Source organism: Aythya marila (genome assembly GCF_965140915.1).
Source record: "Aythya marila genome assembly, chromosome: 18".
Classification (NCBI taxonomy): Eukaryota; Metazoa; Chordata; class Aves; order Anseriformes; family Anatidae; genus Aythya; species Aythya marila.
In genome coordinates, this window is record NC_139059.1 from 771615 (window position 1) to 789346 (window position 17732).

The 17732-nt window shown below is 48.3% G+C and overlaps 1 protein-coding gene across 8 annotated transcripts in view; it reads right to left on the reverse strand.

Annotated features, from left to right (window-relative positions):
* Nucleotides 1-255: 255 nt before the first annotated feature.
* Nucleotides 256-17732, reverse strand: part of TBC1D16 (TBC1 domain family member 16) — a 31842-nt gene continuing 14365 nt past the window's right edge. For 7 of the 8 annotated variants that reach the window (XM_082775125.1, XM_082775121.1, XM_082775123.1 and 4 more), the window contains 9 exons: nucleotides 10775-10972; nucleotides 9787-9934; nucleotides 8548-8715; nucleotides 7705-7853; nucleotides 6819-6953; nucleotides 5572-5758; nucleotides 4245-4424; nucleotides 3197-3343; nucleotides 257-2479 (listed from right to left, as the gene is read on the reverse strand). In XM_082775125.1, the coding sequence (XP_082631251.1) occupies nucleotides 2234-2479; nucleotides 3197-3343; nucleotides 4245-4424; nucleotides 5572-5758; nucleotides 6819-6953; nucleotides 7705-7853; nucleotides 8548-8715; nucleotides 9787-9934; nucleotides 10775-10972 (1558 nt within the window). In that variant the 3' untranslated portion in view covers nucleotides 257-2233. Of the gene's footprint in view, nucleotides 2480-3196; nucleotides 3344-4244; nucleotides 4425-5571; nucleotides 5759-6818; nucleotides 6954-7704; nucleotides 7854-8547; nucleotides 8716-9786; nucleotides 9935-10774; nucleotides 10973-17732 lie in introns of all 8 variants that reach the window. The other variant, XM_082775127.1, reaches the window with a different exon arrangement.

Consider the following 17732-nt stretch of genomic DNA (forward strand, 5'->3'; position numbering starts at 1 on the left):
GGAGGGACCCAGGGGTGGCACCAGGCTCAGGGGAGCCGTCGGAGGGGTGGCACACCGATCCCATGGCAGTGCTCCCACGCAGCCGAGTGCTGCTTCCAACAGAAAGCCAGCTTTTCCACGTGTGGGAGAACTGCAGCAGCCTTTAACTAAACAAATCCTGAGTGATTTCCACATTGCTGAATGACATTTTAATAGTGGAAAAATAATGCTCGAAATTATCTACTTCATCTCTTCCCATTGTCTTCTACTGGCTGGGCACGGCTGCTGCAGCAAAACCAGCTCCGGATCTTCTGGTCGGTGTTTGCTGGTGCCTCCCAGCCGCCTGCTTACAGCCTACATTTACACGAGTTATTTGGAGAGCTCCGGGCATCCCCAGGCTGAAAGCAGTGGGGCCTGGTGGGAGCAGCCCAGCCCCAGCCCCAGCCCCAGCCAAGCCCTGTACCTGACCACCCGGAGCAGCACCCAGCCTGCCCACCAACGTGCACACAAATGCCTCGCACAGACTTTTATTATTCACTGAAATGTCATAAATCTCCAAGAACTCCCTCCTTCACAGCGGCTCTTTGGCGTGGTGCCTGCCCAGGGTCAGGACTTGGTGCCCTTCCAAAAGCACGGGGGATGTCCTGGTCTCACCTGAAGGGTCCCCGCTGGCAGCCTCACCTCCCGCAGGGGCACAGAGCAGGCTGGGGAAAAGACCCAGCAGCACGACTTTTAGAGACATCTGCTTGTCCAGTGCAGGTGCCTGCCGCAGCACGGTGCAGGCACGGGGTTTTCCATGGGTGCTGCAAACAAACAAACGCACCCGACAGGCAGAGCTGAAAGGTGAGCACGTGCTGCCCACCCTGCCGGGGCGGCACCGCCGTGTGAGGGAAAAGAAAAGACTGCGAGGCTTCATACGCTGTGCAGAAGGAAGCAGCGGAGGCAGCACAGCCCACGGCCACCTCACCTGTTTTCATTCCTAAAGGAAGCAATTGTCCAGGCTGTTTGGCACAAGCACAAGCTCAGGACACACCTTTGGATGCCACTGGGTTTGGTAAGGTCGTTCCGTGTTTGGCAACACAGCTGCGCTCAAGGCCCCTGCTCCACTTCGTGGTGGCAAGTTTTATAGAAGACAGCAGTGGAAACGTGCTGTCCTTTCAAAAATACTTCAAGGGAAACGTTTATCAAAGACAGCAAAAATGGCTACAACAAACCAAGTTTTGTTTTCATTTCAGTATGGGGAAGAGTATGTACCAGGGGCACCAGCTGAGGAGCCCAGAGTCCAGTCGGAGCACATTTGCTACAGCCTATAGCAAAGATAAATAAGGACAGAAAAAATGCTGTAATTGAGAAGAGCCAAAGGGAACAGATTGGGAAATACACTGGGAAGAACAGAATTCCATAAACAAGTGTCTGAAGTCTGTGGCTGTCAGCATAAAGAAGCAGCTTTGCTGTAATGTCATGAAGAAGTAACCTTGGAAAGGTGGCTGTGAAATCCCCTGCCTACAGAACAGCAGTGCTTTAAGACCTGTGGCTGTACACTTTCTGTACAAATGGAAAAAAAAAAAAAAACAAAACACACTAAAAAGCAACAACATGCCGACAGGCATACCGTATAAAAAAAGAAAGAACAAGAGGCAAGACCTTTAGGTGACCAGTTCTTCCTTGCCAACAGAGCAGATACCTTCCCTGCAATCCCAACAGTTTGCAGGTTTATTTTTGGCAGATTATAATTAAAATGATCGTCATGGCTTTAGAGAGAAGCCACTAAGCTGCATTGTTTTGGTTGAAGCAAGAGTGCATGTGTGCTCTGATGAAGGGACACTGCAGAGAGGCTTTGCCACAGCTCTGCTCCTTCCACCTGACCCACAAATGCTGCTGGTTGTACTTGGCCCTCTTTAGTGTTCTCATTTCTCATCAGCAAGTAACAAATTCTGGTTGCTAACCAGTCAAATCCCAGAGGCAGAATAAAAAGTCCTTGTTAAGGTCTAGAAACACTTCATGTTTCTAAGAAAACCAAATCCAAACTCGCGCAGGCACTGCTCCTGGTTTGCTGCGTTTCGCTCAGGTTGCACCACCGTGCACTGACGTTTGCTTCTCCTGTAGACTGAACCCACTCCTCTTCCATTCTTCACCTTTCAGTCCTCCCAGGAGCCTCACCAAGCCATCTCTCCATTTTTCTCTTCAGCATATTTTCCCATGAACATCCTTCCTGCCCTTCCCTCTTCCGCTGTCGCGCCCTGTTCCTCTCCGGCTATTTTCGGAAGGCGAAGACGTCCCGTGTTCTCGAGCCTCTCTTGCCTTCGCTTCCTGGTTTAGGAGAAGACTCTTCCGCCAGTCCCCCGTACGGGCAGCTCTCAGACTCTGGGTGATGGCCAGAGCACTCCACGGCGGGGATGAAGCCGCTGTCCCACATTCCTGTCCCGCACAGCTTGCACAGGTCGTGCAGGCTGCAGGGGATGCGGGGTAACAGGTGGAACTGATAGAGCAGGCTCCTCGCCTAGAGAGGAGAGAGACAAAGTCATTTCCTCGTCACCAGAGGGCGAGTCCAAAGCACAGGGGTTGCCAGCATGCTCCTGTCTATGCTGCAGCTCAGCTATGCTACAGGAGCCAAAACTTCCTCCTGAACTCAAAGCTGGAGATTAAACTGGAGATGCTGCCAGCAGGTGAATTTAGAAGCAGCTGCTCTCAGCACCGGATTCCTGCCTCTCAGCAGCACAACATGTGGATTTGCTGCTCAGCTGCAGCAGTCCAGGCTCAGTGCTGCTGCTTGCAGTGTGTCTCAGTGCCTGTAAGGTTGTTCTGCTGCCCAGCCCCACTGCAAGCTCAGCCCCTGGCCTCCCTGCACAGAGAGGTGGTGCTGTGCCCACTGCAGCACCCTGCATGTTCTGTGGGCATCCCAGCCCCAGATGGACTGGGGACCCTGGCACAAAGATGACCAGCTCTGTCTGCTGATTCCCTGAGCCTGTGCAAGGGTCACCCCAACCGTGCTGTGACCTCCTAGGCACTCTATAACTACCTCTTTTTTTTCTTTTTTTTTTTTTTTTTTTTTTTTTTTCTGAAAAACTGCTTCCAAGCAAATAGCAGCATCCTGTTCTTCCAGGCTCCAGACAGGAAGGGGCATACAGAAGATTAAGCATCAGTCCCTCATTTTCTCGATGCTCTGATTCATCTCCTGGACCTGAGACTTGGCCCCCATCAGCATGCAGGCGTTTACCTTCCTGAGTACGAGTTCTCCGTTCATGTGCATAGCCAGGTTGCTGAAGTGCAGCAGCATCTGGTCAGTGGCCAGCTGCTGCTCAATGACATCGTCCCCGTAAATCACCACGATGGCCACGCAGATGAAGAGGTGGAAGTAGTCTGTCTGCAAGGAGAAAACAGGGGCTGGATTACAGCAGGTGGAGGCAGAGACCTGGCAGAGAGCTCCCCACCCTTCACAAGCGTGTCCTTAGCAGGGATTTTCTGCTCCTGGCAGTTTTTCTGCCTAGTGGTACTCAGAAAGTGAGTTGCTGGTAGATTCTGAATCACGGCTGAGTCAAAGTCTCTTGCCTTTAAAGTGTGGGAGCATGGCTTGGACCACAGCTTTCAAAGCAGACATTGTCCAGCTGTTAAAGAGAAGTCTGAACCTCAGAAGTGGATGCTCAGCACTTTCTGGAAAGCCTCCTTTTAAAGCCCAGACATTCCCAAGTAAAAGAAGCAGGCATCCGTCCTTCTGCTCGACAGATATACACCTCTGACAGTTACAGGCCCTCTGTAACATCTACAAACACGAATGTATCTACTCCGAATCTCCCCGAGACATCTCACAGTTTGCTGGAAAATGCCCAGAGGGAATTAAAGCTGCTGAGAAAGACTTCTCAGGTGTCATGGCTGCAAATGGTCAGAATACTTACGGAATTCAGTACTATGGCAAACAAACTGCATTTTAAATGAAGTGGGGACCATCTGAGCTGATCGGTCTGTGGGCAGTAAAAGGAGCCCCCAATTCCTTAATGAGGCAGCTCCATTGCAGTTTGCATCACTTTTGGTTTCTTTCAAGGTGAGCCACAGCAAATCAAACTAGAGCACGGCTAAGACTAAAACATGTCACAGTCCCAGGCAGGAAAGTGTTGTAGAAGAGGGAATGCTTGCAATCAAACTTATTTTGGATGCTTTGGTACTACGAGCCTTTAGGGAAATCCTGCAACACTCAATGAGAGGGTGAGGACCCAGCAAAGGGCAGGCTGCTGCCCAGCGTGAGCCGTACCCTCCTCCCAGTGTCTAACCTGGTAGTGAGCCCAGCACGCCTCCCACATGCGCAACGCCTCAGCGTCGGGAAACTCCCGTTTAAAACACAGCAGGATCCAGCGGTGACAGAAAAGCATCTGCAGGCCATCCTCTCCCAAGGAAGAAAGGTGCTGGTAGAAGCGTGGGTGCATGAGCCGCAGCAGCTCCCGCAGGTACATCTGGAAAAGATGCTCTCAGCTCAGCCGCTGCCTCGCGGCGCCCTCGCCACCCCGCGAGCCCCCCATCGTGTGCCAGACCTGGGCTCCAGCAGGGCTGGCCCCGGCTCTCCCTTCTGACAAAAAGCTCCAGCTTGCACACAGGCCTGTTCGCAGCCAGCTTGTTACAGCACAGCCAGGAGCACGTTTGGGTCTGTCATTAGTGGCTGGAGCTCCCAGGCCACTGCAGCTATTTCACAAGGAAGGAGGGAGGGTGAAAAGAAAATCCCATGACAGCTACATTGTGAAAAGAAAGAAGGGGAGAGAGTCAGGCTGAGGGAAGCAGCATGAAGCTAGAGCCTTAAAAACTTGAGAAAAGAAAGGACGCAGCTATCTACAATATTTCATTTCAGCAGAAGCTGAGCAATGTGGAAATGATTTTAGAAAGGCTGACTGTTACAGGCACATTACAGAGATAAATCTGTACGTTAACTAACTGCACCTCACCAGCAGCGTCCCATGAGGTTTCCACCACAGGTTTACCACTTTAAATTGGTGCCATTGTGACCTGGACAGGATTGTTCAGATGTAAAATGTATTTTCCAGGTTTTTAACCAGTAAACTACTGGAATTAATATTAAACTAAAAAGTTCCCATTTTTGAGTAAGGTGACATTACTTCAAGTAATTCTGTCAGATGCACAAGGCTTTTCATTTGGACATCACTAAAATAATTTATTAAAAACAGGCTTCAAAATGGGCTTCATAAAAGCCCATGAAGAGGGCTGTAGTTCAACTGCTCTGCCTCATTCACACCAAATGCCCCTAAAGCAGGAAAGAAACAAACCAGTGAGCCTTCTGTCTGCCTGAGAGCAGTGCAGAGAAAAAGAAAGCACCATCCTAAATACATTTGATCATAAAAGATTCCTTGAATCAGCATCCTTCAGTGTAGCCGAGGCAATTTTACTCTGACAATTTATTGGCTGTAACTGCTCCTGGAGTGCCTCAGTCACCTGGGATTAATTTTATCCATCAGGTATTTTGTAGCCTTGGAGTGTGATTCTGCATGCTGGAACCAACAGCCCAGACAACTGCTTTATGGTGGGCATTCTTCTAATCTGACTGGGAAAGAAGTTAAAGAAAGGACTAAACAGCTCAGCACTCAGCCTCACCAGTTGTTTCTCCATATCCTCATCCCGGGGTGAGCTGATGAAGATCGTGTTCTGCATCAATCCCACAAAGCACCAGAACGTATCCGACTCATCTAGGACCTCTGCCAGGATTGGGGCTACCAGGTCAGACATTCCTTGGGAATATCCAATTGTTGGGTTAAACACTGCATAGTTCAGCAAGATCCTCCTGGAGAAGACATGCAAACGGAGAGGTGAGATGTGGAGAAGGCTCATCACAGCTTGGCGTGTGCCCAGCCCTTCCACCCCAGCTCCTATAATACAGGCTGAGTCAGGCCAAGTGCAAAAGGGTAACAGATCACTCCTGCTGTCTAAAAGATTATCTTGCAATTCCACCTGGAGGCTTTTTGAGCACCTGTACAGCATCTTGCATCCTGAAGAACTGCTTTCCCTACAAGAAATGTATCCAGAAGCATAGCAAAGATACGCAAACACCAGGATTACAGCATTTTGGATTAGTTCGGAGGGACTCCTTGCTGAATGACAAGGACTCTGAACAGCACACAGCAGTTTGAGGCAGTGGATTTGAACAGAACGCCTTAGGCTCTTGTTTTCCAGCTGGAGGCAAGCCCACTGGGAGCAGTGCAGTGGGAACAAGCACCACAGTTTATCTCAGCTACAAAGGCACACAACACTATTGTAAGGCGCTGTAACACGTACGGATAACCCCTGCTGCAAACATCAGCGTGGTGAAAAAAACTCCAGCAGAAGGCTTTGTGTACACAGACACCAGAGTATAAACAGAAAATGAGAATTTACATAGACTAAGATGACAAAAATGAAGGAGCCATGGAGAAGGAGAGGTGATGCCTACACTTCAAATCATGAGGCATCCTGTTCGATAAAATCCAGCGGTTTCATAGGCACACATTTACAAGTCACACAGCCATGAGGCAGTCTGTGCTGGTCCTCCACCCCATCAGGAGAACCACAGACCGAAGCAACTGCCCATGACCCCACTACAGCACTCACTACCCCCCACAGCCACAGAAGGCTCACACCTCTTATATGCCTACGTATGAATGGAAGCAAGGTGATAGGAGCAGGGTTATCATATCGTCAAGTAAATGGCTAAAGAAGCAGTGAAAGTACCAGGTAAAAAGTGGTTTTGCATTGTTTGGTACCAGCCACTATATGTATGATGCTCTTCAGCATTCCCAAAGCAGCAACTGAGGCAACCTGGGCCGAGGGGATTAATGGGTTTTCTACACTAGGATCAGCCACTTCACCTCATTGTTTCCACATTTGGGTTGTCCTCCCCTCGAAAGAACTGGTTGCTGCGGTCAGTCCTCACAACATCTTTGTCTACCGTGAACTGTACTTTACGCCAGAAATCCTTCTGCTCATCTGGAGTCATTGAAAGCCTGAAAATTGAACAGCAACAGGAGTATGTTGACATAATAGGAATATGATTGCCACAAGGAACAAACAGATTTATTTCAGCTTCAATTTTAAGAGAAAAACTATTTCTGTGCAGAGTTTTCTCACCAGCTGAAAAAGAGACAAGAGGTCTGCCTGGAAGAGCACATTTTCTGTCCAAAGGGATTACTAGAAGGAGCTTCTTGAGTTATGAATGGGATGACACGACATGCTTTCTGTGATAAACTCCACTTCAGGAGCAGCTGAAAATGCTCTCCACTGCTCCTTGTGGGTGGCACACCAGAACTCACCACTCTGTTTTGACTGACTCCTAATTAATATTTTGACTGTCTCTCTCCAGCTTAAATTTACACAAGTAGTTTACAATGTACGGTTATTGCAGAAATTACTTCCTTGAATTAGATATAACTTCGTCCCTATTTTTACATCCAGATATATCTATAAAGAAACACGCGCTCCCATTTTTACCTCTAGTGTGCTAAGCCAAGCACGTCAAGCTTGTAGTCTGAAATAAGCTTCCCTACGTGGTAGTGGTGAGCCTGTTTCAAGAACCCAGGTAAGATAATACTTGAGCTGTATGGTATTAGCTCCAGATCCGCACAAGGTCAGCTGTGCATGCCAACACCTCCTGCACCCAGCACTTCTGTACAGGCAGAGACTCTAAGTCACTTGTGGTGCCATTTGACTTCAGACCTAAGGAGAGATGAGCAGCAGAGGCTGAAGCTGATCTATTACCTTTTCTCCTGGATCTCAAAGTATTCTTTCCTCTTCTGTACTCTCAGCGCCTCCCTCTCTTCAGAGGTGGACTCATAGCTGTAGTAGTGCAGCAGGAAGGGCCACACCTCCCCACGGATGGAAATATCAATCCCACCGAAGAAAATGGCCTGGAAGAAGGAGCAAAAGTTATGACTGGCTCAGTTTTAACATTCCCAAAAACAGCAACAAGAAACTGCCTGCTACTATGCTTTGGTGGCTTTGCAGTTCTTTCCTGACAAGTGACGCCTTGATTCAAGCTCCTGCAATTTGCACATGTTTAGAGGGAAAGTGCTGGCCTTCTATTCCCAGACGAGACACAAATCGGGCTCATTTCAATGTCAATAACCCCCCCTGGAGAGGCTCTATGATTAACGTGTCGTTCTCATGTCACGGCTTAATCCCCAATCTTGGAGACACTGCATTTCACTGCAAACTCCTCTCTCAGGACCTGGACCCAGTGCTCCCCTGCAAGCCCTGCATTATTTCATACAGGAATCTCAATTTTTCTTTCTCTGATTTGTCCACGCCACTGTTGCAGAGGTGCCAACCACCCGACACTTTGGTTTGCTCATTCCAGCGGGCTGCAGAAGCTGACAGCACGCCCTCCTCCATCACAGAGGTGCTCCACTGCCCTGCAGCAGGCCCAGCTGTGGTTCCAGCAAGACCTCCAGCCAAGCACTGGGAGCAAGTCCTTACGCTCTCAAACATCCAGCGCATGCCCCCAGCACGAAAGCAAACGATCGCAGCTTCCACCTGGGGACTCACACTCCATGGCAGGAGAGAGCAGATCAAAAGAGCAGCAGCAGCAGCCGCCCCTCTCACCTTCTGCAGCTTGTACTCCTCCTCCACCTGCCCAGCTTCGTTCAGGTGATTGAGCCAGGCAGACACGTCCAGACGCCTGTACGTGTTCTCCTCCGGGTGGGTCTCCGAGGAGGGCAGCTTAGGACGACGGATGGAGAATTGCATGCACGTTTTCTCATCAGTAAGCTGCTGAATGGGGGAAAACGAAACAAAACAAAACAAAAAATGGAGGCAAGAGCCAGAGATAGCAGCAGAGTATGAAACCCAGCCATTTTCAGAGCAGGAAAACCTTTTTGCATGGTTCTTGTACGATTAAGCACTGAGGCGCAGTACTTGGAGAGTGTTTTTTTTTTTTTTTAATTCCAATCATTACAATAGCGAGAGTGATTAGAATAATTAAAAATCCGAGTACCACAAAACAGCTTCATCTTTCAAAAAAACTGTTTCCATTCCTCCCCCAGTCTTATCCCTGACCTGAAACTGAATTAATGCTGCTTACAGCAAAACTTCACCCTGCCAGGAATGCCTGCAATAAATTACATATGATTGGCCATATACAAAGGGATTGCTGTTAGGCAAGCAGGGAACTGCACTGCCAGGCTCTCTAAGGGCACTCATGATCCCAGTGCAAGACTGCAGCTGACATTTAATTTAAAAATCAAAGGTTGTTCAATGCAAAAAGTGAGCCCATGCGACCATAATAAGAAAAGCAGCAGGGGGCTCTGTGGGAAGGATGGAAATTTAAAAATCACTGTTTCTAATAAGCACATACAGTATCTTAAACAGATAATTAAAGAGCTCTTATCACATTTGTATGTAGATTGAACAAAATATGGCAAGATGCCTTGTCAAAACATTTTCAAATGCAGTGTGCTATGCTTCACAAAATGGATGAAAGACTCTGACAGAATTTCAGACCTACCACTGCAGATTCCCAACCACCTTACATGCCTAAAGCACAACGCTGACCTGTCTGGTTGCCATATCTAGCAAAATAACTACCTAAGCGAGTTTTCTGGCTTATCTTCCCCCATATTCCACAGGCAGAACAGGAATGGAGGAGGATAAGTGAGTACAAGAGAGATCTCACATCTGACTTGCAGCTGCGTCATAACAACCTCCAGCACGTTGTAGCTTTCTGCCTTATTCGGTGACGCGAAGTCGCAGCTTTGTTTCTCCAACACCTTCTGCTGGCTGAGAACCTGAGCGTGAAACACCTGCGGTAAAGAAGCTCTTTGCCTCGTGAACCTGGCCAGGTACCTGGTCCTTGAGATGGGTCTCTGTGCAGTACTTCCACTGCTGGAACACCTCCGACAGCTTATCCAGGCCACCATGGTGAAAATGGAAGATCTTGTACTGACTCTCCCGGCTTGCAACAACCAGTTGTCCACAGGTGCAGGCCTCATCGCTGTGGGACAAAACAAGCAGGGAGAACAACCCACGTTTGTTTCCCAGGGCAGGGAGAGGCCCAGCAGGAAGGGGAGACATCAGATGACAGAGAGAGGAAAGCAATTACAAAGAAGTTGTCCCTTCAAATGGGGCAGAAATCATTTTACAGCTCTGGACGTGGCCATAGTGACCAGAGGACTGTTGCAAGTTCATTTCCTCAAGGAGCTTCACTTGTGCCTGGCAACTTCTACCCTTCCACCACATCACGGAATTACATTTTGCCTTCCCCAGTGAACAAAAAAAAAAGAAAAAAAAAAAAAAAAAGGAATCTGTCCCAGCAACATTAAGCCAGCTCCCAAAGTCAGCTCCTAGAGATGCGTGGACTTGGTCGTGCACAGCACTCTAAGGAAGCAGAGAGTGAGAGCAACAAGAGAGAGTAAAAATGTTTTGAAATGTTGAAACATTGAAAAACGTTTTAACTGCTGTAATAATTTGGAAGCTCATTGAAGAGACTAAGAGCAGTTAGACTCTAGGGGAGCCCCAGTGAGGGGCAGGCAAGAGAAAAGGTACCACAGGCAAAGAGATGTTCTCCACACCTCCAGGCTATTTTAAATGTGTTTTGGTGAGACAGCTGAGAGAAGCATCAGCACCTTCACCTTGCTCGGGAAAAAAAAAATCCTTTAGGCCCTATTACTGTAACCCAGAAGCTCTCCTGGGGGAGGCTGACACTCGCTTTCCTGGAGACGACCACTAGGGAAAGCCTTCCAGGGAGGACTGCAGAAGCCACCTGCCTCCACCGAGCCCGCTGCGCACTGCTCCAGAGCACACACAGACACCGCAGAAAAAAATAAGACGTTACCTAAAGAAAAGGCGCAGGGATCTCATCTGTCCCAGGTCCACTCTGAAGACACCGCAGATCTGCTCGAGGGCAAAGACCTTCTGCTGCTCATCCCACCTGGCGCTCTGCATTTGCCCGTTGTTCTCCTGGGACTGGGCACTGGTGTCGAGGCTGGACGCGGAGCTGGTGGAGCAGGTGGTGCGGTTGTCACACGTGTCCCTGCAGACGAGAGCGTGGAGGAGAAAAGAGCAGCCAGAGACTGCAGTTACACGCAACAACCACGGGTGCTAGAAGCTACAAATCTTCTGGCAGAGCTCTGAGATTAGAATTCAGCGCAGGTCTAAGGAATCAATAACAGACAGCCTACGAGAGCGATTAAATTATTTTTATTTAAATCAACTCCCTACTGTCCCAGCAAACGGTCCTAGCTTTGGTCTGTTGTGAACAGAACTGGGGAGAGTGAAAACCACCCCAGAAAACACTTCTGAGAGGGCAAGATGTGAGCATCAGCTCGCCCCCAGCTGAAGCAAGCCCTTAGCAGGCAGCTCAGCTGCTTGGCATGCGCACGGAGGGACAGGTACATCCACGTTTGGCAAACGCTCTCCGAACCCAGTGAGATCCAAAGATGCTTCCCCTGAACTTCCCCATTGCAAATGGGCCCAACAAGCCTGGATTCATGAGTGTGACCTTCAGACAAATGCTTTCCATTTGCAAACTTGGAACTTTGGAGAGTTACGGAGTGGGAAATCACACATGAGCTCTTTCACCCACCAAAAAGCAGAGAAAGGGAATCCATCCATGCTTCAGTAAGCCAGGAGCCCACAGTGCCCCAGATACCTATCTTTATGAATAAACTGAGTCTAGATTAAAAAAAAACACATGCCCGCCACCAGCCCCAATCCCAAAAGAAAAATATCACTGCTTTGAGAATTAAGTGAATCTGAAACTGTGACCCCTTGATTCTTAAAAAGGCCAATACATGTGAACAATCTCAGCGCAAGCTCTGAATGGGTTCCGCTGTGAAATCAGGGTTTGCAAAACAAGGCGAGTAGCAGGTATAAAGACAGCCCCCTGCAATGCCACTTTATGCAATGTTTTCTAATCCGCTTATCTAACAATGTAGGCACTGAACGCTGAAAATCACACACTCAGCATGCATCTGCAGCACACCACATCAGTATGCCTTCCAAGCCTGGCTGCAGTGCCTCTTCCACGGGGACGAGCCCCCTTTGCAGCATCTCCCCATGGTTCAGGTCATTGCATTCCAATGGCCAGGTCCCCGGACATCCCACTTAGTTGGGGGTTAAATTTTTAACTGAGCCCCTGCGAGCAGCCTAGTTCAAATGGTTGGCTCGAAACCTCAGCGCCCACACGCATGGGAAATAAATCCCCAAGCCCCCTTCTCGAGGTCTGCAGCATTATGTAGATGAGACCAAGGCTGTCTCACTTTCAGCTAAAAGAGCAGCCTCGTGGCCCTGCTCGTGAGGTTCTGCTACTCCGTTTTTTCAGGAAGCATCAAAGCAAAATGGCATTCAAGCCATGCTGAGGTGGAGGTCTGAGAAGTGACACTGCAGTATTGCCGTGTGAGTGGAGATCACGGGACAGACACAAACTCACTCAAAGAAGAGTGACAGCAGTTTATGTTGGCAAGATGCTGGGAGACGTCCAGTCTCACACAGCCACACGCCATCACCTGCAACTTGTGAACTTTTCCTTGAAAACTGTACCAGCCTTTGTGAAAAATCAAGTGTTATTTTCAGATAAAGCTGCAAACCATAACACTCCTAAACCACTCTGTATCTCATGGTAATGCAAAAGCAATAGGAGCCCCGGTGCAAGACACCCGTGCTGGCTGGCTGGCTGTAAGCAGCTGGTATTTGTGAAGCAACGCTCAGGAACAGCCACAGCTGGTTACACAGGATTTTCCTGGAAGAGATGACTCAAACGAGCTTAAAGACCAAGCAGAGGCAACCAACTTTCTAAAACTCTTGCAAAGATGCACTGGTCGGTGTGACAAGGAGCTGGAGGACTCTGCGGGAGTGCTGTCGCGCAGTTCCCTCCTTGCAGCAGGCAGCGAGCCCACGGTTTGAGAGTATCACCTTGAGATGCCAGCGGGGAGGGAACGGCCAAGAAGTGGTGTTTAGGGATAGAAATGGTATTTAGGGATAGAGCTGGGTGGGCTTGCTTGGAGCCGGGGAACCGTGCATCTCCTGAAGACGGGAGGGCATTGCCAGCTGCGCAACCAAAACCTGCTCCAGGCGCGCCGTTACCTACCTGTAGCTCAGAGGCTGCAGAGCCCAGGCACAAAGGTGCTGGCACCGTTCTACTTTCTGGAAATGTTTCTTCCAGACAAATATTTACAGTTCACTTTTAGTCACTAGTTACAAGCTCGTGCAGGCATTGACACACAGAGAAGCCATCTGAAGCAACACGTGTGCCTGGATTTACCCCTTCTGGACAGCAAAAAGCCAACAAGCACGAGCGCAGTGCCTTCGGGTGTGCAGCTCAGGGAAATTCCAGTGCTTTCACTGATGTAGAGTACAAAATCTGAAAGAGACACCTGTGCACACCATGCCCTTTGGAGAGATCTACAGACACGTCCGTCCATATTTAGCAGAGATGCAGAGAGCGCCACCTCATACACTGTGTGTATTTAGTCACTGTGGGAATTGAGGAAAAAACTCAGCGTGTAGCATCACTTTTTCCTGTATATAATCACTGGAAAAAAAGTAATGAAAACATTCAAAACTGTTGGCCTTATTCTTAAAAGAATTTTAATATTGAGATCATTCTGTTCCTAAGTAGCAACAAGTAGTATGCTCAATGCTAATTCTGTGGCTGCTGGGGAGTCCTCTATCCAGGCACACAAGATATACAGACACAGGGGAAGAATTTTCCAATTTATTATTTATGAAGGCCAGACTATTATATCTGGTAGATGAGGGATTTACACCAGCGCCCTGCAAAAGAAGGGAGCTGAAGCATGGCAAGGCAAATAGCTGGAGGAACAGTTCAGAGAGACTTTGGGTCGCGGCATCCAGGAAAAGCAGACCACCAGCTAGCGGGCAGCACCGCTCAGCAACACGGGAGAACAAGTGCAAGGCCCCGCGGGAACAGAAGGGACAGGGAACAAAATTACAAGGAGGATTAGCAAAACCTGAGGCAGGAACCCCACGGCCATAGGCATGGTTCCAATTCCACCTTCCTCCTTGCTTAAGCCCCATTACTCTCTTGTCACTAAATACATCTCGAGCTTGCCGGTGAGCAAGATCCGGCAGTGATGTATTTTCTCAACAATCAGCTGCAGCAAACAACCTCAGTTACATTCCAGGATATTTGGCTGCCCCTGAGAAGGAAAACGTCCAGGTGCCACCAGTGCCGTCCTCCTGCTGGGGCAGGATCCTGCTCCGGCCCCGCACGGGTCAGCGAGCAGCAGCAGGGCTGACTTACTGCTCGGTCAAAGCATTTCTGTGCTCCTACGGCATAAAGAGACACGAAACCAATTATTATTCCTGTTACAGAACCAGGGCAGAGACCTGCACCCATTACACGGGAAGGCTATTTCAGCAACAAAGATCTAATAACTCATTTTATGACAAGATGTGACAAATGTAATTATAAGAGGGAAAGGGGCTGAAGATCTTGGCAGGGATGTGGCTGTTATCTAAGCTGTTGGCATCCACCAGCCGACTCCCAGAGCCTCTTGCAAGAGCCAAACCCTCACCAGTTGGCTCTCCAGCACCACGGTACTAAAGCACGCCTTCAGTAATAACAGCTTTCCCTTAACAGCCCCGTCTATTCCTGCATGCCGGCTTGTGAAGCGTCGTTTACAGACAATAAGTATCATCATAATGTATGAGCGTCCGTGTAATGGGAATTACATGCCCCTTTTCCTCCCCAGGGGTTAGCGTTTCTCTGTTTCTCCACTATTCCGCACAGGCACTGACCTTCCAGGTTCCTCTTCTTTCCAGCAAGGTGAAACAGCTCACGGCAGCATCAGCTGCCTAAACCGCCCATGACAGATAGCTCCAAATAAATAATCCATCAATAAAAGTTCAAAGCTATTCTGAAATGCCTAAAAATTTAGTGTAGCAATTGCACCCAGTGAGGCTGTGCTGGGTAGCTGGAACCCAAATCTATTGTTCTGATAAACAAGAGAGTGTCCTTGACAATATGCATGTATAACGATTTGTGAAACATGCTGATTTCAGCAAAATATGAAAGAAGTGCAAAAGAAAACGGATTGGTAATTTAGAATGAAACATTTTGTCAAAATATTTCTGCTCATGACGCTGCAGAGAAGGGATAGAAGGACACGCACAGGGCAGCACGGCCACGCAAACCCAAAGTCGACAGCAAAACCCTGCAGTCACACCAGCTACTCGCCTCTGATCAGTGTGAACTGGTAACTAGGCTAAGAACTATGTTAAATTCACCATCTGACTGAAAATATTTGGAATTTGAAGTTCCTCTGCCTCAGAGACCCCAAACAGAATCAATTTATGCTGACCTCAGTGAACAGGGAAAAAGGCATGAAGGTACTGAGCCCGGATGAAAGCCTGACCAGAATCCCTGACATTAAACGTCAAAACATCCTGGTGTGGAAGTGTACCTACACATCTGCCAACCCAAGGAAACAAACCCAACTCTATTTGTTAGGGAAACCTGTGAAAAACTGCACAGGACGTTAGGGTACAAAGTACATGAATGTCAACATGGACTTTCCAAAAGCTTGTTCCACAGGCTTGCCATTGATCTGTTTGCTTTCAAAACATAAATTTCCCCACGTTGAACTGCACTAAACGCTATTTAGTAGCTAATTAACTTTCTGTGCTGAAAACCTCCTGTAATTGCACTTCTTTCACCTTTTTTAGCCCGTGTCCTCGAGGGAACTGGAGCTGTCCTACGGCATTTGTTCTGCTCATTTCTATCTCACAGGCACAAGTTCCTTCCTGACAGCCGACTGCCAATCACCGCGCCAGAGGTCACTGGAGACCAAATTAGGAGCACTCTGCCTCTGACAAACTTGCTTTGCTTAGCTTGCCGTAAAGGGAAAATAAAAGGTTATGAAAAATAATTGTATCCTTTCATGCCCAGCACCAGCAAGCAGATTCAACAGCACTTCTAAAAGTCAGAGTATTATTGCTAGTTACTCATCATTAATGTTATTAGGGATATTCAAAGAACAAGCTGGTTTCGTCTCAAATGCGCCGGGATCCATCGCTGCCACGGTTTGGGGAAGGAGCTCAAAGCAGGTCGGTGGCTCCAGCTGCAGACACGCGGCCACCTAATCGGCGTGCACCGTGCCAGAGCAGCAGCCCCAGCATCCATCCTCTGACCTTGGGCTGGAACAGCAAGTTCACGACCACGGACGGGGCTCTGGACTAACATCAACTCCACGAACACCAGCCTGACAAATAAAACATTTTAACAGAAAAGCAACGAGGGACTCAAGGAAACCCGATTATGCAGCTTTGCCTTCTGATAGGCGTAATTGGTTTGTCCTTGAGAAATAAAGATCAAAACAATTTGCTGTTTTACAGGGCTCCTGCCACCCGTGCTTATGACGCCCCGTCTCCAGGCCACCAGCCCTTGTGCCCCCACCCTGCCCGTGCCCTTTTCCTCGCTTTGCTGCCTCCCGGCCTCTTCCTCCACATCCCTGGGGCCTGAAGGGAAGCCGAGCAATTTTAGGCAGCAATAGGGGAGCGTTATTAAAGCAGCCCAGCTCACCTCCGAAGGGTTGCCCCAAACCACTGTAAATTAAACCGAAAGGAAAACAAAATAAATGGAGAATTCTCGAGTTGATTATTTTGAATGTAAATGGGAAGGGAAAAAAAAATCAGAGGGTTGTAGTGAATTAATGTGTGCTTTAATCTCTTTTATCCAGCCAAAGTCTGCAATGCGATACATGCGTTCGTTCAGCTACAAGACAAGCAATCTTTTTTTCACAGCTCAGACTTCTGAACAGGTGTAGGCTGCTTAGGTAAAACCCGAGCAAGTTTTTCTCTGTGACTTTTTGTTGCAGTTAGGTGGCAGGGGCAGAAATAGCAGTTCGATGCTTATGAATAAAATACACACAGCTCCCGAGAAGCCAAACACAACAAATCATTTAGAGCCGAGCATTCGCTGCTCAATGATGCAAATGTTACCTTCACGTTACGGAAGGAAAATATTCCGAAAGCTGAACAGCAGAGTTTTACAATCCATACAGAGAAGGGGCACCTCGTGCCTAGGCTTTCGCTCATTAATAAATCAATCGAAACGCAACACTTAAAAAAAATTCCTTAGATGGAAAAAGTGATTTCTCAGCAAAGCCCCCAAAAGAATGTTTGCTTTTCAGCCTATTCCAGACGAGAAAAGGGGACCTTTCTTACCAGTGTTTATTTTATATTTAAAATCAATGGATTATTTTGCTTTTCTCTTTCAGTTCTATCCATGCAAAAATAAAATTCTACACTAATTATGCTAATTACAATCAAGCCTTCAAAACCTCGGTCCCTTGAAAGCCCCGAAGATTACCTTTGTTCTCGTACACTTGGCTCTAAGCAATGAATTGGGAATTTCAGGGGGAACTTTCTACTGACAGGCAAAGTTAACCAACTCCCCGGACTCTGCACTGCTGCTGACCCAGTATTAGCACAGCCAACACCACCCAGCGAGAGTTTCACTGCTGCCACAAGACAATGAGGATTTCCCAAGGGGAAAGCTTTCTTCAAGTAGCAGAAAAGGGAGAGGAAAAAGGCAAGCTGGCTAAAAGCATGTTTCGGAGTTATTGTAAATGCTTAATGCTGTTATAATTGCACGGACCGAGCCAAGAAGACAGAGACCACGCAGATTTATTTGCATATACTGTTGTTGCACTTTTCGAGGGGCCGTGCTCTTTATTCCGATCCAGTTAAAGCAATTCTTCCCTCACAAAGCGATGGAGACCCGCCAGCAGGATTTATCTCCGCTCTCGCTCAGGGTTTCTGGCCGTTGC